This window comes from Amphiprion ocellaris, chromosome 7 (genome assembly GCF_022539595.1).
Source record: "Amphiprion ocellaris isolate individual 3 ecotype Okinawa chromosome 7, ASM2253959v1, whole genome shotgun sequence".
Classification (NCBI taxonomy): domain Eukaryota; kingdom Metazoa; phylum Chordata; class Actinopteri; family Pomacentridae; genus Amphiprion; species Amphiprion ocellaris.
This window is the reverse complement of record NC_072772.1, coordinates 28,815,471-28,842,771: the sequence shown is the minus strand read 5'-3', so window position 1 is coordinate 28,842,771 and position 27,301 is coordinate 28,815,471. Positions and strand designations below refer to the sequence as shown.

The 27,301-nt window shown below is 39.2% G+C and overlaps 2 protein-coding genes across 6 annotated transcripts in view; one reads left to right on the top strand and one right to left on the bottom strand.

Moving 5' to 3' along the window:
• Positions 1-27,301, bottom strand: part of nbeab (neurobeachin b) — a 193,748-nt gene that overhangs the window by 58,214 nt on the left and 108,233 nt on the right. For all 5 annotated transcript variants that reach the window (XM_035944771.2, XM_055012144.1, XM_035944774.2 and 2 more), the window contains 3 exons: positions 19,844-19,968; positions 8,383-8,529; positions 3,105-3,241 (listed from right to left, as the gene is read on the bottom strand). In XM_035944771.2, the coding sequence (XP_035800664.2) occupies positions 3,105-3,241; positions 8,383-8,529; positions 19,844-19,968 (409 nt within the window). The remainder of the gene's footprint in view (positions 1-3,104; positions 3,242-8,382; positions 8,530-19,843; positions 19,969-27,301) is intronic.
• mab21l1 (mab-21-like 1) lies at positions 29-2,426 on the top strand. The gene has a single exon (XM_023262889.3). The coding sequence runs from the start codon at positions 447-449 to the stop codon at positions 1,524-1,526; it is 1,080 nt and encodes a 359-aa protein (XP_023118657.1). The 5' UTR covers positions 29-446; the 3' UTR covers positions 1,527-2,426.

Sequence of the window (27,301 nt, the reverse complement as noted above, 5' to 3'; positions counted from 1 at the left end):
CTTATAATAAAGAGAGTGTGTGTGTCTCCCTGTTGTAAAACACAGCAACACCGGGCGTCTGCGTCAGGAGGGCACACTCCACTCTGCGCAATTACGCGGACTCTTAACTGGCACAGTGATCAGAGGACAACGAAAAAGCTTCTTTTTTTTCTCCGGCTACTGAACAAGGTTGAAATGGACTTTTAATCACGACACCCTGACTATTTCGAGGACTTGCTTCGAGCACTTCAATGCAGTTTACGGCACAACAGCTGTGAATGTTGTGATCTGATTATTACGCATGTGCTCTGAGCACAGCTTTGAGTAGTTCCTTTTTATAAATAGACTTTTTTTTCTTTTTAAATAGCTTTCTTTCTTCTCTAAAATTGGCTCCCGTACAAACAGCCGCGTTGGATCCCTCGGCTTATTGCGAGACTCCGGTGTATAACCCGGATCTCTGCCCTAATATGATAGCCGCCCAGGCAAAGTTGGTGTATCACCTAAACAAATACTACAACGAGAAATGTCAGTCTCGAAAGGCAGCCATCTCCAAGACCATCCGAGAGGTGTGCAAGGTGGTTTCGGATGTCCTAAAGGAGGTCGAGGTGCAGGAGCCCCGCTTTATCAGCTCTCTCAGCGAGATGGATAATCGTTTCGAGGGGCTGGAGGTCATTTCCCCCACCGAGTTCGAGGTTGTGCTCTATCTGAATCAGATGGGAGTATTCAACTTTGTGGATGACGGCTCTCTCCCGGGCTGCGCCGTCCTCAAACTCAGCGACGGCCGCAAGAGAAGCATGTCGCTCTGGGTTGAATTCATCACAGCCTCCGGTTACCTCTCGGCGCGCAAGATCCGATCGAGATTTCAGACGCTGGTGGCGCAGGCAGTAGACAAATGCAGCTACAGAGATGTTGTCAAAATGGTCGCTGACACCAGCGAAGTGAAGCTGCGTATTAGAGACAGATATGTGGTGCAAATCACGCCGGCTTTCAAGTGCACTGGCATCTGGCCACGAAGCGCTGCGCACTGGCCTCTGCCTCACATCCCCTGGCCGGGACCGAACAGAGTGGCCGAAGTCAAAGCGGAAGGTTTCAATCTTTTATCCAAAGAGTGCTACTCCCTGAACGGCAAGCAGAGCTCAGCAGAGAGCGACGCCTGGGTCTTGCAGTTCGCCGAGGCCGAGAACCGGCTCCTGCTGGGTGGATGCAGGAAGAAATGCTTGTCAGTGCTCAAAGCGCTGAGAGACCGTCACCTCGAACTGCCCGGACAACCTCTGAACAACTACCACATGAAAACTTTGGTTTCCTACGAGTGTGAGAAGCATCCCAGGGAGTCGGACTGGGACGAGAACTGCCTCGGCGACCGCCTGAACGGGATACTATTGCAGCTTATTTCATGTTTGCAGTGCAGAAGGTGCCCGCATTATTTCCTGCCCAATTTAGACCTGTTTCAAGGAAAACCTCACTCTGCTCTCGAGAATGCAGCCAAACAGACTTGGCGACTGGCAAGAGAAATACTGACCAACCCCAAAAGCTTGGAGAAACTCTGAGGTAAAAAACAAACAAAAAAACAAAGTTAGTTCACCTCGTCTTAAAAAGTGTGTTAAAGAGGCCTAACGAGCTCATAAACGGACAGAAAAATATTGCCAACCGATTTGCAAAGTCTTGTGAAATGTGACTGTCCTCTGTTGTTGAATATGTTTTGGCCAGGCCTGTTTCAAGATGATTTTTTGTAACAGTTTAGTTTGACTTCATCCCCGTGCACCTTTTGGCGGTGTCGATATTTAGGAGCAACTTTAAAATATTGGCCCCAATTAATCCAAGAGGCCACCTCAGCAGTGGCTTCTTTTCTCTCCGTGCCACACGGTTGCCTAAATCCTACATTTCCTTAAAATGCTTTAAAATAAAGCCCCGTGACAAACTTTGGAAAAATAAAAACATGCATCTGTACATTTTATACTGTAAATACATTCATAGATTGTGATTCAAGTGGTCTGAAATTGTGAATGTTGTTCTGTGACACGTAAATAGGATCCACCTGTTAAAATCTACTTCTGAACTCTTTCTTTATCTGGTAGAAACGTTATTAATTTATACTTGCATCAGTGGTAGTCTGATTCACCTGTTTCAGTGGACATTTTCTAATTTTTGAAAGTTTACATTTTGATGGTAGGCGTACCACATTTGTTACATTGAAAACATTCCATCAATTTACTTGAATTATTATTTAAGGTACTCAAACATTTTTGAGTTGTTTTTTTTTCTCTACCATGCTTAGGCCTACATGAAAAAAGAAAAATGATAACATATATATTATATAAATAAATATATTACAGTTTAATTGGAAAAAATGCACTTGAAATACACTGGATTATAACATCTGTGATCTGATTTTTTTTATTTCTGTCCTTGATCTAATTTAAAGAGCTAATAAAACGAGCTGTTTTATATTTGTGTGGTATTATGGTTTTATTAAATGTGTATCTAAGAGTAAAGTAGGCCTAATGTAATGCAGTAATATTTTAATGGAATGTTTAATTCTGGGGTCTCGGGCTGTTGGAGGTGTTTTACACTTAACGCCTTAAAAAGAGAATTGAAAAAATAACAAAGGAATATTTTCCATACAGAACATTTTAAACAGATTCGCTACAAAGCAGACGAGCTTGGATTTTTTTTTTTTTTTTTTTTAGATCCCAACCTCAGAAAAGGTCGTCGTTTGTTTTAGCGTTGGGCGGATAAACATATGGTGGATTACCTGTCATAGCTGTCTGACGGTTCAGCCTTTATGAAGAGCAGGCCTCGGTGGGAATTACGGTTTTAAAACGCGTAAATAATAGAGCAAATTAAAACACACAAAACAAAAATTGATTATAATTTAAGAGAAAAATAAGGGCGAAAAATTGCAATTAAATAACAAAAAAGGCATCTTGGACAGAAGCGCAGAGGACTTTTCTGAAAACATGCGCAAAGGCTCGGTTTTTCCTTATATATCAACAACTGTGTATTTAAAATTTTTAGTCAGTATTTGATACCTGTCTGACAGTTATTGTGGGGCAAAAAAAAACACACCATAAACTCTAAGTGACCGCGTTAAACTTGAGCTGCACACTCGCTTGCAGGTTACTTACCTTTGAGTCGACCCTTTTGAAGGCAGGGTCATCCTCGTCCACCTCAAAGTAGATTTCAGTGGTGGTGATGGACAGAGTCCCGCGGGCCACCAGGACAGGGGCAACGAGCTGGGCCGGGCTGCTCAGAACCACTGGGCCTGCAGAGAGCAGAGGGGGGCAGCACGATCAGTAACATGCAAAACAGGTGATAATTATTTGAAATAAAACGAGGCGGAGGTTAGGTCTGTAAAACTGTTCAGCGCGATACCGGTGCGTAAAGCCAGCGGCCTGTTTGTAGGTTACCCAGCTGCTACATGACTATATAGATACACTCGCGGGTTATGAACGTTGGGAAATTCAAAATTCACAAACCGGAGGTGAGCAACAAAACACGCATTATGTCAAGTCCGTTAAACTCTTGATTTTTAGTTGTAATTATGGCGCCACGAAACAAAGGCGTTCGACCAGAGCTTGTTTCGTTGTACTGCACACATGTATGTGCTCCGAATATAGTGAAGTTATTTGGGTCACAGAGATTTAATCAAAACATATAACGTACAAAAATGTACCTGTTTGAAAATCTGCGACACGCTGACTACAGAAAGGTTTTAACCGTCTGGTCTGAGGGTTACACGCAAACAACTCCATTATGGAAACATGTTTTCATTAGGGTAAATAAAATATAATAATACTTCATTTCCCTTACACGCGCTGTTACATCATTGTATTGTATTTGCTTTAGTCTGCAGGAGCAAAATATGAACATCATTGTTATACAAGACTGCCTTAAAGCAGACATGAGTGAATTTGGAAAACTATAAAGATACAAAAATAGATGTAGGGAAAAACTAATACTATACAAATAAAACTTAGGTTCAAGAGCAAATAATTTTCCAAAATGTTAAGGTTAGGTTTGTGACCTAGTCAGCTGATAGTGATCACATCTTTATTTCAGTCTCCTCCCTCCCTCTCCTCCTCTGCTTCATCCTCCATGTTCTCAGATCAGTGTCGCTGCGGAGCACCGTTACAGTGATTTGTCTGCTCTCAAACGAAGGCTCTCGAAACCAGGATATTTATCGATCCCTTAAACTCCAAAGAGCCACTGTAATGTCTCATCAATCTTAATCTGCGTTCCTCGGCCAATTATGGCCGATTGTGTTACAGGAATACAAGTGGATTTCGGTCTCAACTCCCAGAGCGCCCCTTCATCGCTCTTGCAGGCTGCACCGTTAAACCGCCCTCCCTGGATCTCTGTTTTTTTCCCCCTCCTCAGCGTTGCTCGGGTCCATTAACAGTGATCCTATCTGCTGATGCTATCAGCTCAGACGATACACGTTGCTTACAAGCTTCATATAAGTACCCTCAGCCTGTTTTTCTGCATGTCTGATAACGTTTAGTGTATTGCAAAACAGAACAGAGAAAGAAGCACAAAAAATTACATCCAACAGCAGAGAAAGTATTTATGTAAAACAACACCGGTAATAGAATGAAAGCATTGTGTTATTGTTATTTAATTTTTATTACAATTTGCCTGTCTTGTGGCACAAACACTTTCAGCTACAATACAAGTAGATTGTCTTTATGTTCACTAAATTATAGGTCAATCCACCTCTTACTAAAAATAACACTTCTAGGGCTGAAGCTTTGTGTTTTGTCCCTGACGGGCTTCACAGAGAGAAAGGCACTATAGCCTGGAGCATTAAGCCACAGCATCCATTGCTCATAGGCAGGAAGAGGATTAGGCAGTAATCCCCTGAGGGATCCTTCCATAATTAGGCTATATGGCATTAAAATGTTTACATGAGAATAATGAAATTAGGGGCAAGTTACACAGGATGAGTTACACAGGATGAAGAGTGTATATAGGATAAAGCTGGGAATATACGCCTGTTGGGTCTTTGTTTTAATGAAAATGCAAATACTTCTGAAATGACAGGCCAATTTAATGAAGTGATGAAAAGTCTCATTTCAGCATGGTGGGAGTTTGGGAGAACTGATGAGAAGATGGGTATATTATTACCCACAATCCATCTAGTTGACTGCTTTGATTAGTGGTTTTATATTTTACATTATGAGAGAAATACAAGTAGAAATGGGTTACTTGCCTACATGAGCAGTATCATTTACTATGAAATATGTATATGTTGACATGTCATAGATATAAACAGACATGCGTGTTTATATTAAAGGATTTGTAGACCTTTAAAATGAATTGAGGAGCAACCAAAAAGCAGGATAACGCCCATCGTCTTCCTCTCACTTCTTTCGTGATTACACATTCAGAAATGTTGTGTTGGTTTTACTCCCTTATAAACATGTCACCACTCAAAAGATCAGTGTTCTGAATGGGGACTTAAAATGGATGCAGAAAGGCTAAATTAAGGCCAAACAAAATGGTTGTGGCTGCTAAACCACACTTCGGGGGTATACTAACATGGTTCCGGTACGCCTGCCGAACAGTCAAATCTACAGACTGCTCTTTGACATGAGAAATGCCCTGCGAGGCTCAGGCTCCACTGCTCTTTCCTTTCACAGGCGATCTCTATTTTACTCGATTTTGGTTACAATATATGCATACAGAAACGTTCATTTGTTGCCAGCCGAAGCGCAGACAGCATTTCCAGTGTTTGTGGGGGAGTGAAACTATAGGTTCAGCAACCACAACTGCCTGAGTCCATGAGTGGAGCGCCGCCCCTTTGGCAGCAGCAGCAGCAGCAGGCATTGACCCAGCGGCTGGCAGGAGGAGCTCTGTTGTTGACAAGGATCTAGTCCCAGATCTCTCATTAAGGCTGTTGGTGCCTGAGATTAGATACAAGACAAATGCAGTCAGTGCATCCTGGTAAAAAAAATAAAAATAAAAAAAAATAATCAAATGTTAAAGCCTGAAGGAGCCCCCCTATTGGTAGAAACCTGAATTTTGGGAATTAAAAAAAAATTTTCTTAAATCCAAACACTTTTTCTTCGTAGTCAGTGTCCAACCTTCAATGCTTCCTTCATAATTTCAACTCACACATCATAAATGTATCAGAAATATTCAATCTCAGCATATCTGCCTTGCACTAAGTCATTATTAGTTCTCTTAGGAGATAACATTCTGTTTGTATTTCGGCACTTGCTCTGCTCTTCAGAATGGCCGGTGAAGGGTTCATCTGACACACATGGAGTGTTCGGCTGCCTGCTGGCCCTGGGACAAAAAGGAGGGGTTAGTCTCCTCCTCTGAGATTCATCTGTGGGATCTTAGAGGGGATTTCAGTGCTCAGCAGTGCCCTGGTTCAGACTGAGCTTCATGTACTAAGCCATGCTAACCGGGCAATGTATGGCTATGAAACAGAGGTGTTTATTTAAGCTTCAGGCAATAAACGGTTTCAGGACATATTTTTCTGTACATTTTTCAATCACTTTTTGTACCTGGAATGAATTAATTACACGTATAAGTCATGCATTTCAGTAGCCGCCTTGGTCTTACAGGTTTAGTAAAGACATCTTGGCAAAATTACAGATGTCAGCTAGAGGGTTTATGCAAACACACCTGTGACATTTCTGTCAAAACCCAGTTTAAAACACCTCGTTGCCTTGGAGATGGTGAATATTTAAGCTGTAGGGCCTGGTAACAAAAATATATTCCATTAAATTACATAGTAAGAACGCCTTCCAATTTTCCTGCTCAGATTTGTTAGTTATGATTATAATCCAGCAAGTATCAGGTAAGTTTCTGAAAAGAGGAAAAAATGTAATAGCAGACATAATTTAAATACATTTCTAACACACATTAGCCTAACAACTAAATTGTCTGCACACTATTGGAGCCGTGAATGTTTCCTTACGTGATCTGAGTCAGTGATCAAAAATAAAACATTAAAAGCTGATAACAAAGAATGACGGTTTCTTTATTTTCTCTTTGTCACTGGACTATTGAGAATGTTTTTGGAGTTGAGAATGGCCGTCAGGAATGAGTATTACTTTATATTCCAATAAAAAGCATGTACTGATATGGTTTCAGCGATGAAGACGTAATGCAGCATTCTTGGCCTACACTTAAAACTCAACTAATCTCTGGATAACTTACCTTTAAAGCCACCATCACACTGTGAAGCGCGATGGTGCTGGTTGTTCAGGCAACCATCAGTAAGTTGTTCTTTTAACTCAATTGTATCAAATAAATCTTTACGGCTGGTTTAAGATATCAAATGAAAAACTAACATCACAATCACACTTGTAAAATATATCAAACATGAAACAAGTTTTAATATTATATTTGCCTTTCCTGGGCTTTATGGCATTAAATAATCCCAAAAAAGGGTCAGTTGTTGCTTGTTCATTTTTAACCTCCAAGTGTTCACATCCATGCAGACAATATGAACTTTTCATGGCAAATGTTCTGGGTTCAGCTAAAATGTCACACTAATTTGTATAAATGAGCAAAGGTAATTGCAATAATTTTAGATTCTTCAAGGAATGGTATTTACATTATTAAGATTTTCACTCAGTTTTTAGTGTTTCATCAGTATCATTGGAAGATTATATACAATATATGGTGTATGTTATAAGCTGGCTTTGCAGTCACTTTGATTACAATAAGTGACACTATTCTATATTAATACTTGGTTAGTATTTAAAAAAACACAATACGAGTTTATACGATATGAAATAAAATGACTCCATTTATACAAAGATTTTGAATGTTGCCATCCCACTATTGATGGTAAAGCATTAAGCCGAAAGACAGGTTAAATAAGGGCATTAGCGAGCAGCCCTTTCTATCAATCCTAATTACTGACTGATTTAAAAGAGTCCTAAATATGAATTGTGACACATCTGGATTGATCATTGTTCCGGTGTTAGTTTAACTTTGGAAGACTTGCCTCTGGAGATAAACATTCGAGGAAGGAACAGAGCTAAAGGGATCCAAAACAAAACAGAGAAGGACACTTATCAGATAAAAACAGCATGTAGCTGTCAAACTTAACCAAAGCTATCCAGATCTGAAAACTGAGGCAAAGTATTTGACTGTTCAAGGTGAACTGCAGACCGCAACCACTAAACTCAGACCTCAAATTCATAACATAAACAGATTCTGAATAAGAAGTGCAGCAAGTATTTAAAAGCTTTCTCTGTCAGCTGTACTGTTAACAGTGTACTCTAATGAGCATTAAAAGCTGCTGCACACGGATCCAAACAGCACTGATGTTAATCATGAACTATGCCAGCTACCGGGATAAAGATATATAAAAGACAAGCGTTGATGTTGCAGAGATGATGTTGACTGGGGGTTAATAGAAGTGCTGCTGCTCTGACTTACCACCCAGGTTGTCCATCTCCTTCTCCTGCAGCAGGCTGACGGCATCTTCGTCTCCCTCCAGCATCAGTTCTATCTCAGGGTTCTGAGTGGCTACAGTTGGGCTGCGGAAGACTGTTTTAGACTTGACCACCTTGTCCTCGTCTGTGCCTGTAAAAACAAATATGGGAAAGGAGATAACTAAATGTTGTACTTTGTCTAATAAAGCTCAGATTAGTGTTGGTAACTGTGTCTAAATGGGCTGAAATACTAGACAATGCTCGATTCCAGGTGTAAGCAATCAGGTTTCTACAATTTTACTAAATATTTTTGTCTACCACCCGTCTATTCCTTGGCAAAATCAAATCACTTTTCCTATCCTGCCACTTTCTGTAAGTGGTTTCCAGTGACACATTTCTTCTCACCAATACAGTATTATTCCATTTATCTGTGTGAAATAAAGCATAATGATGTTCATCAGTTATAGTCACTGACTGAGTAAAGGGTTGCGCTGAAAGTAAAGCAAGACTGGGTAATTTAAATCACAATCTATTATATGATTCAGGTTAGAATTTATAAAATACAGTACCAGATAATGCTGCAGCATTTATAGGAAGAAAAAAAAGAAATCAAGAAAGCACCCGCACACCCAGATACATCGATGACTCCTGCATAATGCAGACACAGATCTTGAGTACAGACACACACACACACACACACACACTCACGGTAACTAGACATAATTGTGAGAAAACAGCAACGTTTTTAGATTATATTTTAAAATTATGAGACAAAAAATACTTGCACAGAATAAGTTCAAGCAAAATATTTTGTTCAAATACACTCTGAATATGCATAATGTCTAGCAGAGTACAAAAAAAGAAAAATAAGCAACGGAGAATCTCGGCATGAAATACACAATAATATGCAGGATGAACCTGACATGAGATGCACACTAATGTACTTGCCATAGCATATGAAAGAATGTCAGAGTACACGTTCGTTCGCTGAATACATTTTGAGTAGTTGAACATCAGAGGGGTTTCAGCTTTTATTTTTAGACAAGGTCAACAATGAAACACTATCGGTATCTTAAAAGACCAACAGCTGAGTTGGGGGATAAATCTCAAGCTCACAGTAGATTAGAGATATCATTTGCAGCTTTTGGAGATTTGACAAGAGTGAGACTGAACAGACAGCACAATTAGGAGGCTGCTTACACCAGGACTTCATCATATGGCTATAGCTGAGCACGTTCATTGAAAAAGATGTGTTCACACATCCTGAAAAACAAAGAGGTCTCAGCACATTTATCAGATTAAATCAGCCCATCTCCAACATGTGCCTGCCACACAGCTGCTCAAAACGTTTATGTGAATTTTTCTTTCTGAAGTCCAATGTAGGAAATAACCAGAGGAGAAATTTGCGTGTGAGAAAGGAAGAACACATATCAAGAAATGGGAGGTGGTTGACACCCGCCTGACATGTTTCCTTTCAGCACAGTTCTTAATTCGCCTCTCCCTCCCCTGAGGAACATGTACCTTGTCTTGAAGAGGTCACATTTGACTGTTGTCAACACTGCTACTGAGAAAAAAGTCTGCTTCCTGCTCTGTCTCATATCTGGAGTGCTTTCATCAGACGAAGGAAGAAGTCTGAGCGTTTCGGAAATGAATTCTGTGTAATGTTAAAGGGAAAAGCCAGCCAGCGGTCAGAAATCAAAGCGAAATGAGTGAAACTTAAAACTGTAATTCTGTAAACCATCATTACGCTTCAAGTAAATGAGGGAAAACTCAGGAGACGGGCTGATGATCTGATTGGCAAGTTGGACAGGATTGAGTAGACCAAATAAACTATGCTGATTTCTACACGCAAATGACCAGCATCACTGTTGTAGGGGGGCAAATATGCAGAGTAGAGGGCTGAACTCAGCTTTACCCACAATGCAATCTCGCAGAAAAGTAACAGGACTGTAAATAACAAGAAACGAAGCACTATGACATGAAAGAGAAAATATGCTGACATGAAAAGTGCTGAAAGATGGCCCTCTGACTTACACCACTGTATTAAAAGAGCTGCAGTTTGTCACTATTGCAGAACTTGCTGTGCAGTGGTGTCGAAGCAGACTCATCAGAAAGCGTTTCATGTGTTTACCTTTGACCACTGTAGGGCAAAACAAAGAGAATGATCCTTTGAAAATCTAATATAACTCATACGAGTGGACTAAAATTAACAAGAACAAGAGACAAGTGAAGGCTGGGATAGAAAATGCATCATCACCTACTGAAGGATTTTAAAATTCTTTAATGGTCTGTCTTTGAATTCATGGTGTGAAAAGCTGAAATTCTTATTCTACATTTGTATTTGACCATATGAATAAAACTGAATAAAATTGTAGGAAAAAAATATGATAAATAAATATTGAACTAATTTTAGAATGTTGGTTCTGTGCTATAATATCCAAAATTACCAAACAATACATTTAGATATATGATGTATGTGTCAGTTTTTAAAAGATGTGGAATCAAACCACTCTCTCAAATCATATTAAATAAGCATTTGCAACAAAGATTCCCCCAATAAAATTGTAATTAATGCTGCCAATGCAGAATTGTTGTATTATAGTAGTGCTACACCAACTAGCATATATCTATTTAACCTAACAGAGGCAGCAAACTATGAAAAGCTGCTGTCACTGGCTTCTCAGTGTCACAGCAGTTTCATTTCATGTTTGCTTTCAAGCTCTTCAGGAACAGTGCCAGGAGAAGCCACCGATCACCAGTCTCGCGGGTCCTCTTGTTCAATCACTGAGTTGAAACAGAGTGCACTAATTACATTCAGTAAAGTGCACTGCAGAGCTTTCGTGACCTCATTGGAGGCTGATGAAGACCTGCCTGCTGTCACCTACGGAGGCCGCCGCTGAACACTCATCACTGAGGCTCAACTAGGATGCAAAGTCCTGAGTTCCTTCAAGGTTATTTAGGAATGGTCCACTGTGCACACATTTCTGGAAAATACATTATCTCACACAATGCTGATAGTAGGACTAATCATTTTTTTCAGATTTTGTTTCATCTCGGGGTCTGAGAGATATTATTGTTATAGAGTGTTACTCAGTTGAATAGGTTGTTGCTGAAGTGCCATGTTGTTTTGCTGATTTTACAAACTCCCTTCATTGCTATATCTAAATATATCATTTTTATTCCTCAGCTGAGGTAAGAGTCAACACAGAGGTATGAGATCAGTGCTGTTTGCCTGTTTGTTAAAACTACTAAGCTGAATGTTATAAAACTCAGTGGATGCAGGAGCACAGAAAGAACTCAAAAAGTTTGGTGCAGATCTGGACCACTTTTGTGATATCATATGTATCATTGAGTACAGATGCTTTAGAATTGGCTGTAAGACCAGATGGATATTTAGAATTTTTCACCCCCATACATCTCTCTGAACTCATTTCAATAGTTTCTACATCCAAACCATCAACATGTCTTTTAGATCCTATCCCAACTAAACTGTTCAAGGAGGCTTTACCTTTAATTAATTCCTCAATGTTAGATCTGAATAATCTATCTCTAGTAACAGGCTATGTACCACAGGCTTTTAAGGTTGCTGTAATCAAACCTTTACTTAAAAAGCCCACTCTAGATCCATATGTTTTAGCCAACTATAGACCAATTTCCAACCTCCCATTTCTCTCTAAAATTCTGGAAAGAACAGTTGCAAATCAATTATGTGAACATTTACAAAGGAATAGCTTGTTTGAAGAGTTTCAGTCAGGCTTCAGAGTGCATCATAGCACAGAAACAGCTCTGGTGAAAATTACTAATGACCTTCTCGTAGTGTCAGATAATGGACTGGTCTCTATACTTATTTTATTGGACCTTAGTGCAGCATTCGATACAATTGACTACAAACTTTTATTACAGCGACTAGAACATTGTATTGGCATTAAAGGGACAGCACTGGACTGGTTTAAATCCTACTTATCAGACAGGTTCCAGTTTGTACATGTCAACAATGACTCTTCTGAGCATACTAGGGTTAATCATGGAGTTCCTCAGGGTTCTGTCTTAGGACCAATACTGTTCACATTATACATGCTTCCCTTAGGCAACATTATTAGGAAGCACTGTATTAATTTCCATTGTTACACTGACGACACTCAATTGTATTTATCTATGAAGCCAGATGAAACTAATCAGTTAGCCAGACTGCAAGATTGTCTTAAGGACATAAAGACCTGGATGACCTATAATTTCCTACTACTAAATTCAGACAAGACTGAAGTCATTGTATTTGGCCCCAAACATCTTAGAAAACTGCTTTCAAAGCATATAGTTACTCTGGATGGCATTATATTGGCCTCCAGTACTACTGTGAGGAACCTCGGTGTTATCTTTGACCAGGACATGTCCTTTAACTCGCACATAAAACAAATCTGTAGGACTTCCTTTTTCCACCTGAGAAATATTGTGAAAATCAGGAACATCCTGTCTCAGAGTGATGCAGACAAACTAGTCCATGCATTTGTTACTTCTAGTCTTGACTACCGTAATTCCTTATTATCAGGTTGTCCCAAAAGCTCTCTGAAACATCTACAGCTGATCCAAAATGCTGCAGCCAGAGTACTGACGGGAGTTAGCAAGAGAGATCATATTTCTCCTATACTGGTTTCTCTTCACTGGCTTCCTGTTAAATCTAGAATAGAATTCAAAATCCTTCTTCTGACATATAAAGCTCTTAACAACCAATCTCCATCATATCTTAAAGACCTGATAGTACCATATTATCCTAGCAGAACTCTTCGCTCTCAGACTGCAGGCTTACTTGTTGTTCCTAGAATCTCTAAAAGTAGAATGGGAGGCAGAGCCTTCAGTTATCAGCTCCTCTCCTGTGGAACCAGCTCCCAGTTTGGGTTCGGGAGGCGGACACCCTCTCTATTTTTAAGACCAGGCTTAAAACCTTCCTTTTTGACAAAGCTTATAGTTAGGGCTGACTGGGGGACTCCGAGGGGGTGAGCTGGTGTTTTCATTTGCACAACTGACTTCCCCTCTTGACGTCCCTTTAGTTTGCCCCTAGTTATGCTGCTATAGGCCTAGGCTGCTGGGGGACCTCTCTTGATGCACTGAGCCCTTCTCTAACTACCTATGTATTTACTATATATACCATTATCGCATTACACTCACTCTGTTTCTCCCTGTGTCCTCTCTCCGAGTGTCCCTCCCAGAGCTGGATGCTTCAGATCTGTGGTTGTTCTCCCACCAACTGGCTTAATCTCCATCTGTGGGATGCTGCTGCTGACCTTCCTCCAGCCCACTGCTTCCAGCTGCCCATTTCCACCAATCTACTCTGCATTGCCCTCACTATACTTGATTTGCTCTTCTACATATTTTTGAATTTACCACCAGCTATATATGTAGTATATTTAATGCCAGAGCTGTACACCATAGCAGTAAACTATAATCAGTTTCCATGTTAGTTGTACTTTGCATGTATCATCTGTCTTATCATGCATGTATCAAATTGTGTGTTTTATGGTCATTGACATAGACATAGACATAGACAGTGAACATAAATGTAAATGTAGCATACAAGTACGTTTCTTCATTGACTTTGAGAAAAAAGTGAAAAATGTCATTTCTGCTGTTCTTTTTAGAAAATGGTTACCACAAGCTGTTCAGCTGGCGACAAGTTCTCGACCACTGAGTTAATCTTCTAGTCAGGTGTGGCTTTAAAGGGTGATGATCAGTGCAAAGACACTCTTTTGACCAGTGACTATAAACGGCCACTTTAAAATGCAGCTTTATTTAAATGACACGATGCTACAGATGACAAAACAAAGACAAAAATGGCCTGTTAGCAGTTGGATGCTGGCATGTCAGTTGAGGGTGTAGTCAGGCACTTGAATGACCTCACTCTCATCTTTAATATAAGAGCGTATACAAATTCTTACTGTTGTAGAGAAGCTGTGTGCTGGAACAACAAATAGCTATTGCTATGTGTTAAAAAGAATGGAAAGAATTTAATAAATTACATACTACAAAATTTTTGTTCAGTTTATTCATATTGCAATGTTGAGATCAATAAAAAGGCGCTGTGATCCCTTATATAGACAAATACCTTCTTTATTTCTTTAATGTGATGTAATTCTTGAAAAAGCTAGGTCTATTGATAAGATATAGCACGATGATAGATAATTCTAAAATGTAAACAAATAAATAATTTAAAAATAAAGGCCATCTGTTTGGATATTTGGAGCACAGAGATAAAATAAATTGAAAACTTTAAGTGCAAATGGTAACAGTTTTCCAGATATTTAAATTGCAAATTCCATTGTGATTTTACCATGAATACCATGAGTTGTGTAAAAAAAGAAAAAACAATAATATGGCTGTGAAGCAATATTTTCCTATTTTAAGACAAAAAGATAAAAGTCAAGTAAACCCAGCTCAGTTCAAACTAAGTTCATAATCTTAGATAAAGGCCCATGTTTTTTCTTATTTCACTGTTCAGTAGTTTTACTATGCAATGTGGGATAGATAAGTGTTGAAAGACTATTGACTCAGCTATAAGAATATTGCCAAGGGTCAATGTTCAATATATGGTAACATGAAGAGTTTTGTGGCAGCGGCTTTTCGCTTTTATGGCCCCAGTAGAGCCGGTGAGCATATGTTTTTGTACATCTCATATATACACCCTGCCTCAACCACTACACTCCATTCCTCAAAAACAAATCCACAACATCATGTTTTACTTAAGGTTCAGCAAAGCTACATTGGTATCATTTCTTCAGAAGGAAAAAAGCACATTTTACAAATTATTTGCTTATGCTATAAATAAAAGACAAAATAAAGGTTTTTATAAAGTGGTTTAATCAGCAAATCAAGATGACGATTGTATACCTAAAAAGGGTAAACGTGTAAATCACTCAATGCTTGATAATTAATATGATGGGTAACATTTTATTTAGGGGCTGTCAATATCTTTTTTTGTTTTGTCATTCCAAAATCAATACAAACTGATTATTAGTAATCAAGGAGACTAATAACATATTTAGAACTGATACATAGATTTGAAGTATAAATTCATATCTTTGTGTCAAAATTTAGAATAGCAAAAACTTTGTTAAAATGCCTTTATTTATAGATGCTTTGAAGAGATCTTTTGAATATTTAGCCTTCAGTGTTGACAGGCTATTATTTGTACTGTGTAGCCAATCAAACAGTGTTGTGGGCGGGACATTGCTCAAGACTAGAGACATGACTACAGGCAGAGAATGCAACAGAGCAAAAAGTAGCAGATTATGAAATCAATTTATTGGGAATTGGTTAAAAATTGGTAGGTAATTTCCTGATAATTGGGGAATTAGAGAATATCGGCGCCGATAATCAGTCTGGTCGTTAATCAGTGGACCCCTAGTTTTAGAAATGGCTAAATGCACTGCTATCTTGACCTCTTTCTAAATATAGACTTCACAAACTTTAAACTCAAGGGCTTTTGCGCAGGAATTATTCTGCTTTATGTCTGAGTCTGTAACATCTGTGTGGATAGCATGCATTAGTTGCACAGCTTATTTACTACACTATCACTGCAATAAACTATAATTTACATCCGTGTTCTTTGCAGTCATTCCAGCATTCATATAATGTGAGCTCTATGGAGTGTTTTAAATATATGTCTTCCGTTTCCCAGACTATCTGTTTCAGATCTTGCTCCTACACTCCCTCTCCACAGGCTCCACATTCCACATGGAGAGAAAGAGTTCTGTTCATAGGATTGCATTACGGCTAGTACGATGCAATTCTGCCCTCTGTCTCTTCAGTTTTATTTACTCTGCACTGAAAGATGAAATGAGGGGAAAAAAAAATGACAGCTTCATACTTCCTGTGATGCAAGCCATCCGTATGTGTTTTGAGTCCGTAGAAGTAAACATAACTTTGATGTAGGGGAGTTTATACAGTGCAGGCGCTTCCTCTCAGGGTGATCTTTATCCAATATCCTGGGATGTACAGTGCGTGTCTACTGTGCTGCCAGAGGTTACAAACAATCTCATCTTCTCTCCATCTAAACAGAGAGAACAATGTCTAATAATCCCCACATCTGGACCTGAACGGTATGTGCTCCATATAACCATTTCTCAGCATATGATGCATTTTCTGAAAGGCTGCATTCAAATGTCTGGATTTGCATGTTAGCAAATACCCTGCTGTCATTCGTCACACTTTAATATCTGTGATTATAAAGCTGGAGAAGGTTAATATCACATCATGAGGCCGCCTCTGCTGCAGTAAAGAGCTATAAAGATCTCCGCCTGGGGCAATCAGCTCTGAGAGAAGCTGTTCACTTGAAATGAGACAGCAAGGACACCTGGAGGTAAAACACCCCGTTAAACATTTGGATCAATATTAACGTGACTTCCATTTCATGCTTGCCCAATTCCAATCACCTAACAATATAGTCTGATACTGGGCGGAGGCTGGCGGTAGCACGGCAGGTTATTACAGGCAGAGGGCAGAGACAGAATGTGCTGGCTAAGCTGTCAATGCTGCTAATAGACAACGAGGCAGAGTTTAAGGCAGAGTTTAACCTCACATCACATGTCCATGATTTTACACACTCTCGCACATTCAGACACACGCATTATACAAAGGTCATTACAAAAGTTACACTCATGGTTTTGCCAATATATCGACTCGATCCTTTTGAGAAAAGTACGGAAGTCTTTGATTGAAACTTTTGGTGCAAAGCAGGTCACATTTTAAAAGTTTAAAAATACTGCCATTGGCAACTTTGGTACTAAAATATTAATATCATCTTTCGAAAAAGACTAAAGTAGTTAAAATAATTGGTAAAGTAATTTCTCTTGGAAATCCAAACAGCACATAAAGAAATTATTTCAGCTTCCAAAATGGCAAAAAATAATTATAACAACAATCTACAATAAAACTGCAACACCTATCATCAAAGCCACTCACTGAAATGTTAATGAAAAAGACAGTTTCATTACACTTTCATTTTGCTCAAGTTAGTAAGGCTGCCATTTACTATGAACACAACCATGTAATTCTGCCGCCCTTTAAACTCAGGATGGTACCTTGAGCATATAGCGTCATACCCTGCTGTCATACTAGAAACTGTGTTTTCACTTTGGACAACCTGCTGGTTCTCCAGTAGTCCCAGATTTTAAAGCCTTAATAATGACTCTCCGGGGTCAACTCAAACAAGCGTCTTTGTTTTTCTACTATGGTGCTATGCAGGCAGCAACCCACAAAAAACTTCTATAGCCTCCCTGTCAAATCTCAGAAACAAAGTCTGAATGTTATGACAAATGAATATCCAACCTCTGAACCTCTGCAGCAGGGTTATCTGCCAAAGACAGGTCCCGTCTTTAATGCCACGTTAATTAAAAGTGAATACTTAAAAAAACACAAAGTGCGGTAATGCATTTAAAACAAAAACTGCCAACTGTCACTACCAACAAAGTCTACTGAAGCTCTAACAAAGAACAAAAAGATCTTTTTCATTTTTAAGCCATAACGAAACCTGGCCTCCGCCGTGCAAACGCATCAAAGCCTGTTGGAAAAAGCCTCAAAGTGTAGCTCACCTCTCGCAGAGAGCAAGAGGGCCATCCGACTGCAGGCATTCCCTTTCACTTGACAAGTTTATACATTATTCCGCTCATTAAAACCACCGCATGCCAGCAGGATTTCAACAAAGTCTTCAGTCAATTACACCGAGTCTCCAATGTCAAACAGCGGTAACAAAACTGATATCTCAAAAATATATTCTGGTGAATTGATGGAGTAAATAACACGATAAGCATTTGTGGTACGTGTGGACACTTAAGTCACTAAAAGAGATAAGAGACATGCATACCAAATCAAGCACACTATGAGGCCAATGAGCAATGCTAACTGACAAAGCTAGCAGATGGAGCGACTAAAATGGAAGAAATTGATTTGGTAGTATATTCTTCTCTTCCATGTTCATACAGATTTTTAAAAAATGGTTTAAAGTATTTTCTATGTATATACAATCAGATAATAATAACTGTAGTGACATTCCATACCCAGTTTGTCTCTACGGTTGGAAGACAGATGACAAAGATAGTCACTGCATTTTAACAGCATAGCTTAAGACACTGCTTCTGTGTTGCTTTACTGCATAAAACTTACCTCAGATGTTTATTTTTAATTTTTATTTTTTCATTAGAAATAAACTGAGGTGAGCTGATCTTTATTTTTTTATATTGCGACTGAAAAATAAACAGCCTAAACAAGTACAAAATAATTAGTAATCATCAAAAACACATTACATCAAAGACCACAAATGTATAAGCAGAAGCCAAAGCATGTTAATAGTTATAATGAAATGAATGGATGGAAATAGCGGATACAATACTGCACAGAATGCTACAGGAGTGGGAGGAGAGATTTCTATTGCTGTGTTGATCTATTTTACAGGTTTACTAGTACGTATTTACATATTTAGGCAATATTGATGCAATGCAATGCAATCTTTTTCCCAAAGATACTCAAGTACTTAAAAGCCTTTAATGTTTCGGAGCAGCCCTTAAAGTAACATTTGTTGACTATAGGAAAGACTGAACACATGACTGAAAGCCCACAGAATTTGTAGCTGAAAAATATTGGAAGCACCACAAAATCTAAAGCAGAAGGTCCAATTATTGCTTGTGTCTTATATGTGGACCACCTGCCGGAGAGTCAGCAGCTGGCATGCGTTTATCTACAGAGCTGCCATGATGTACATATAGTAGCCACGGCAGACCAAAAGCTGAAAGTAGCCAGATGACATCCTGAACGCAGCCAACGGTCTGCTTCAGTAGCTCAACACTGAGACACAATGAGGTCAGTGAACATTGTCATAATCATGCATGTGTCCACAGACATTATAAAAAGGCTTGCCTCACCACAATACTTTCTGTTTTCTCTAAAGCCAAATAGGTGCCTACATGTCTATTAAATTTCAGAATCAGTATATTCAAATTTTACCATTACTGTTCTGTTCTCTGACAGGGAGGAAAATCTAATAGTACTAAGCGGCTTTCTTTTAAAAGTCAGTGTTGCAGGATACAAGGCAAAATTGACACAAGGTGGTGGGCTGCACTGCAACCCTGCTGAGGTCAGTAAGAAAGGTTTCAGGCATAGACATGAAAACAATAAAGAGAGAGCCCCAATTTGTTCGTGAGTATGTGTTGTGATGGAAATAAAAAGTGCAATAAAATGGATGTGTCATGTTCAATCCACAGGACTCATAAATAATGTTACCTATAAATCTTCTCCTAAGCAATATGCTGAATTGTATGGAGAAGCTGGGGTTAAACGTTTAATCATTTCTCAAAAATGCTTTTATGGTAATACTGAAATTTCAGCATTTAAGTGGTAATGATGTCAGCGGATTTTCAGTGACCTAATTGTGATAAAACAAAAATAAAAATAGAGATTGCACAGAGAAATGATCAACTCACCATAGTCCTGCAGTGACTTGCACATGACGTCTAAGTGGGTGGAGCCAAAGGGGTTTCTGACGAATCTCCGCCTTCGCCGCAGGTCATCTTCCCAATAATCCAGACGCCAGAAGTCATGCAGCTGGCTATAATAGAGACAAGAAGACAGGCGAGTTAGACAGAGCAAACACTCCTCAGCAATGGTCTGATTATAGCAGCCACTGTCCTATCTGGGGAAAACATCTTGAGAAAAATCAGGCCATAGATAGCAGACTTATTAGGCTGAGTACTGGCATGCTCTGCAGTGGCCAGTAATGTCAGCTCTGCTAAAGCCTATAGCATCAGAACAGCAGGGAACAGCAGCAGCGGCTGCAGACATAAATCACAGGCACTCCCATTAACAAATACAGCATCAAATTACAAGTATAAATGGCACAGCTTGCCTCCTTTTTTTTTTACAATGTTTTTTAACAAGTCTTGTAAATCAAAGGTAGGAACCTCAACGCAGACAGCGTGGGGTTTAATGATCAGGGTCTTGGGGCGGTTGAGGCATGAGCCTATAAAACAAGCCCCCTCCTTGCGTATGTGGAGCCATGATTAAAATAATGTGCTGAAATATTCATTGAAATGATTCCCAGAGCCCTGCAGCAACCCAACAGAAAATTGCATTTTTATTCATTATTAATAACAGCGAATTAGGGTCATAAAAAAAAAAGAAAAAGAAGAAAACAGTTCCAGCATGTGGTAACCATCTTTGTAAATGATTATTCCAACATTAGTGAGGACCTGGGATAATTTTATTGCTTGCAGCTAATGCAAACCATTAAGTACCAGAACTAGCATTAGGTTTCTAAGTACTGCTTGTTCCAACTGTGCACTAGCTGGAGCTATTTCAAAGTCTTTATGTTTCCTTTAGAGGGATATACAGCAAAAAAGTCTTGCTTTAATTTACCTTTACCAGGGAGAAGTACCACATAAAAAATAGTGATGATTTAAAAAATTGGTTTGTAGCTGACAGTAAGACAAGAGCTGATTACATCAGCCCACATGTGGACCATTTTCAGCCAAATGTGAGCGAATAAAGCATCACTTTGCTTCATGCTGTTGAACTTCAACAACTCCAGCATGTGAAGACAGGGAATAATACTTCAACCGCCACGCACTTTAACTCATAGAGACAGCTGTATTGCTATTTACACAAACAAAATATTCTGTAGGAAAACAGATGTTTTTGGGTTATTGTCTAAAATGTTGTCTTTAAAAAAAAAGGAAAGTACTAGAAACAGCCACTCAAAGCTGAGAATGAAACCTTGGATTGGGTATTGTGTGTTAAAATCAAAGTAAAGATTTTTCAGTGTGTACTGAATACAGTAAAACCTTGGCAAGCAGCTGTCTATTTCATTGTATAGTTTCTGCCCCCTTCGCTGCCAGAGTATTGAAGCAGTCTAAACAGATTAAAGTGTTACAGGGGATCACATCACAAAATACAGCCTCCTTGTTCCACGAATATAATATCTACCGGTGTCAGAAATCAAGAGGCTCAGGAGACTTAGCAGAGCTCTGACAGCAACAAGAGCTCAGTTTCAGTTAAGTATCAATCAAAATTGAGCGTGTGTGTGTGTGCGTGCACATGTTGTATGCACCGAGTATCATGAGCTGCTGTATGCAAAGCAAGACTGAACGCCTTGAGCTTGTCCCCTGTCAATCTCCCTCAAAGCTTAACAGAGGAAAAGAGAGTTGTCAGTGGGTGGAAAGGAGACACCCACGTAAATGATATTGTAAATGCAAGATTACGCAGTGTGAAAAATGTAAATCCACTGTAGGCAACTGGGCGATTACTGTTGAAGATTATATCCCCTAATTCTTAGTGCAAATAGACAGCAGATGCCAGTGGGGGATAAATCCGCTACTTTGAAGATTTCCTTACAACAGTATTAACTGCAATTGCTTCATTTATACGGTCTGCTTAAGGTTGCTCATTTGAGCACAACTTTGGTTTATAACATATCTTCATTTTTAACAGGAAACAAAAGCACGACAAACCAAACCCTCAAGGTACAATGACTGATTAATGAGTTGGATGCCAACATTTTGACAAATCTTCCCCTTGTTTTGTCCTGTGCAGATGGTTTCAGTTTGAATGTGGTATTCTGCTGTTTGAGTTAGACCTGTGATATTCTAGACTATGTGGTCAGTGCTAGACAGGATTTGGACTTTGCCAAAGTACTGCGCTGAAGTATCCTCCTCTCTGAGGGTGGTCCAAAACCTGATCATGAGCACTGCACTCCTAATGGAGATCTACAGCTGGGTAATCCTGAGCTCCCAGTTGCAGACCTCCACAGGGGATCTCTATCTGGGATTCCCAAGATGGCATTGACACACCAAAAAGAACGTCCATTTCTTAAATACACTGTGTGAATTTAGCAATAAATGTAATATTTAGTCAAAACCACTGCTATCCTCACTCACATGGGACTCATACTAAGATGTGTCTTGGCGAGCACATGCAAACATTTGTGCCAGTTAATATACCAAAAAAGCTAACAATCACATCTGATCCCTTTATTTTTTTAATGCTTCCGATAATCAATTTTTAACATAGGTGATAAAACACAATTCCTGCTTTAGAATCAATAAGAGAAAGATAGTCGCCTGCATTGTCTGTATAACAAATTGTCCATCAAATAGCATTCATTAAGCAGAGTTGGCTTGAGACCTCCTTATTTTACACATCGAATGTGTCTGGCTTCATGACAACCATAAAAAATTGCTGTGAGCCGGCCCTCTAGAAACTGGCAAAATTTATTAGTCCCATCACCCATCAATCACCCAAATGGATTTCAAACCGCATTTTAAAAGCTAATTTTCCAGCACTGATAACCTACAGGAAACAGGAGCACCATTATTTATGGAGGCTTTCAGACTTGCTAAGTGCAGTAGGATAAATGTGAAAGAGGACTATCGTCTATTCTCATCTCTTTCAAATAGGTATTTAAAGTGCATCTTTCCTCAAAGAGTCGGTGTGTTTTGTTTGCACAAGGAAAGGGAAAGGTGACAGGCATAATTCTAAATAAGAATAGGGGTGAATAAAAGGGTTGATAACATTTATAGAGGAAACTATACCTTTGTTCTATAGACCCTATTTTGTTTCCGCATATTTTGTCAGATTTTTTTGTACAATGCACAAGGAAAATCCTGTTCTGTCCAACGGAAACTATACTTAACAGACTAGCTGTTTGACGGTGCATTGCATTCACTGAAACCCACACTGTTCCCCTGCAACTTTACATGTGCAAACTAAATAAAAATCCCTGTGAATAAGATAAAGTCACTGAACTAATCATTATAGAAACATATTGTCAAAACCAATTATTAACTTAATGTTTTTCAAGTTACTCAAACTAGAACAGCAATGTACAGGGCAGGATTGCAGACAGATGAGTTTCTCATGGTTAAAGATTTCCTTTTGATTCTATTTTAGCTCAGAGGGGAGTTATGTGAGGCGGTCAATAGGAAGGACAACGACATGCTGATTGAATAAAACAGCATTATACTCCTTTTAAAAGCTTCCATTGGTGACATGAGTAAGGGGTAATTATAATAAATACCAGTAATCAGCGACAATTCTATTCAAAGAGGCAGTGACTGGTATTCGTCACACACACAGACGGGGACAGTGAACACACATCAGTTTTTATTGTAATTCTAAGGACAAGTGGGCTTTTCTTCCTTTTTCAGCTGCCCTAACAGGCTCTGGTTATGAGACACAAAATGAGGAGTTTCATGGAGTCAAAGCGTGACATCTAACAGTGGTGCTAAAAAACTTAAAAAAAAAAAAAAAAAAAAAAAAAAAAAACGTATTCAACAACTTATTCAGTTCAGGAAAAGTAATGACCTCTCATTTGACTAAGTAACAATAATTCACTGAACCAGTTCTAGGTCCCATTAAAATGACAAGCAAATATGTGACCCTGTAATGATTGGGATGTCACATTATGAAAACCATCAGGCAGCCAGCAAAGACTAAAAACCAAAGTGAAGAAATGTGAAAACATTTTCTGTCAACCAGTACATTCTTTTTTTCCCATTTTGTGCCACATTTTTCTACATACTGCTGTTGGAAGAAAAAATATCGGCAAAAAAGAAACTGTGCATCAAAAGCGGTGACTGGCAACCATATGGTGATGAGCCCACTGCTTTCAAAGTAACCTATAAAGAAAAAATACACAGTAATTTCCTCTATAAAACACATCAAGTTTGATCATGTGTCTGTCAGATGCCAAGTGTTAAGTGACTGTATGGCCAACATCATGATTAGATTATCACAGAGGGCTGCAAATGGTACACAAGACTTTCATCTCTTTAATTTTACCATTTCTTATCATCACTACACTCAAGACTCTTGAAGAAGGAAGATTACCGAGCTAAGATCCAAATGCCTCTGGTTATTGAATATGACTTTTCCTTTGTAGATTATGAGATAGAGAGGAGACACACTGAAGAATGGGTATTGGCCAAAGACAAAAGGGAAACAACACAGCAGCAGCAAGATTAACTCCAGGTCATCTGGTATAATGAAGACAGACATACGAGATCAGACGAAGGATGAGGAGCCATACTGTAGTGATGGTGAACTCCCCTGGATTGCCAGCTTTGTGCAGCCCATCTTTCACTGGAAATGTGGCACAGCCAAGCCATGCCCAGTTCAATTTCAACGTCCAATGAAATTGATGACTGTGAGAATGGGCCTCGTTCCAGAGATAATTAGCACAGTGTACAAGGTTAAGAGTGCCCCAAAGGAATAGAGCCTGGTGTAGGTCAAGAACACATGCAAGTAGAGAGAACATCACCGTGCAAGAACAAAGGACCATTATGCTTTAAATAATAAACAATATTGCCACTTAGAGATGTATTTTATTGAATCCTAGGCATAAAAAAACAATATTGACAGAAAAGGCTTTGGCAGAGTGGGCAGATTATATAGTCTGTATGCAATCCTTGGAGGAGAAAAGGGCATTTAGAGGTTGACTAATGTTAAAATTATATTATAGGATAAAAAAAAATTCTACAAATTTCATGCTAATTTCACACAAAAGTAAGTCTTTTACAGAATGATTTAGATTAAAGTGAAGAAGATGATATAACACTTTGCTGCTCTGGATGTCAAAAATAACTGTAGTTTTAAATTATATCTGGCATATTACCAGGTTAGATTTTGTTTATGTTGCCAGACTCAACCAGAGACCTTGACCTTTATTTTCTGCCCCAAAGGGGTCATCAGACTTCTAACCCTCGGAGGCTGTAAAGCCCTCTAAAGGTGCCCACCCCCCTTGTGGTAGTGGACTTCTATTAGAATTGATAACTCTTTCAGGCAAGACCAAATACTCCGGGCACATTGTGAGTAAAAAGGTTCATTCCATCACAAAGTTATTATCCACGGGCAGATTGTTACCATTCATCACGTGCAAGAGATGAAACTCACTGTTAGTCAAGGGAAACGGCTGTTTCACTGCCTTGCCACAGATCAATATATGCCGCCATTTTCCTTTCTCTCCTCTGCTACAAAAAAGTAATTATACAGAAGAAATGTTGACAATCAATAGACTAGTCAGGTAAGGTTAAGGTCTGCTGCGGAGGCCAGCAGAGGCTCCTCCGTCAGCTGTCAGAGATGCTACTGAACACGGACACCTGCATGGGAACAAAGAGAGGTTTGCATGCCTCTGCCCCTTTTCCATTTGCTTTAGGTTGGCTGGGTACAATCAGTTAGAACTTAAGAATGCTGGCAAATGAACTGTAGAGTATGACGCAAGTGAAATTCAAGTTCAAATTGTGGTTATTGAAGTTAAAGTGTCTCTACATCTCTGTGTGCCTGTGTAAGAAGTAAAAGAACTTCTGTGATGCAGTAACATTAATATAATACTTTTGCATTTTAATAATACCATTAAAAAACTCACTAATCAATAAAAACAGCCAGAAGCTGGAATGACAACTTGCCACTATGTTAGTTGAATAGTGTAGTTTAAATGAGGTGCAGATTTTTGCTGCATGAAATAAAGTTGCAGCTTAATTTAGTGTTCAGCAGTGCTTTGTGGTGTGAGAGAGCTGCAGAATGAGAGAGAATTTATAGCACTGTCACAGCATGGTGGTCCGACGCTGCAAAAATGGTGGACGTTAGCCTTCGATGAATTCATCAGGCTCGCCTTGACATCTACTTTCACTTTAGACGAGCCTGAACTTTATAATCCACTGGCAGGGTTCAGAGGTCAACAGCAGAGGGGACCAGAGGGCAGAGAAAATCACTCTCTCCCTGGAAAAAACTCTGACATCCAATTTTCAACTTGATTTATCAGTGTAAAGCTAAAATTGATAGTGTGTCATTACTGAGCAGGGAGCTGTCTTGGAGAGATGTATCAAAGCCTCCTCATTTTGATTTAGCACGGCAGATCAATACAACCCTATACTGTTTCAATTTGAGCAGTATTGATTTTTCTATGCTGACTCTATACAGGGGGACATTCATCATCAAGCAAGCATATAGTATGATCTAACAGGCCACCATAGGGTCTGATCTGCTTATTCTTCAGTCAGATCACGTGACTGCAGAGCAGCTGTTTTCAAGGCTTGCACAGATTATTTCCTTGTTGCTGGCTGTTGCCTTACATGCTGAAACACAGCTTTCTGTTTGCTACAGCGAGAACAGCAGCTCAAAATAAAGAGCCTTTCAGACATGCAGATAACCTGCAGATGTCTGGGATTCAGAAATAAAAATATGTATCTAATGAGCACAGTAAACACTAGTACACACTGGTAAAGGAAAAATATGAACATGTGACATCAGTTTCTGTCTACTGCCTTCCAAAGAATAATTCTGTTAATAAAATATTCTAGACTAATGATAAATATCCTTTGGCATGTCTCCAGGCAGAACTTAGGAGTTAAAGGCAAAGCAATTTCTGTGTATGGGGGTGAAAACAAACATTAACAACTAAAGGCTGTCTCCCTCTCTCCTCTCTCTCTCTCTCTCTCTCTCTCTCTCTCTCTCACACACACACACACACACACACACACACACACACACACACACACACACACACACACACACACACACACACACACACACACACACACACGCACAGACATAACAGACAGCCACCTCAAAATGCTTGAGGGCTTTATATTTTACAAGAGCAGCATAAATGGGAAAGTTAATGTAGCATTGAATAAGACTAAGCTGCTGAACTGCAACACTGCCTTGAGCTTGTGAGCATATTGCATCATTTTTCTTCACCAGCAGGTTACCATTAAATTTGAATTTGTTGGAAGTTTTGTGGTATCATTTACAATGCACCCACGCTCAATAACCTTTTGTTTCAATGCAAATGCTATGCCTCTGAGAGGGGCTCCATAAATATTTGAACAGAAGCCCAGAATTCAATCCAATAGATTTTCATGGGTTGCTAAGGTTCAGTCAGTTTTAGG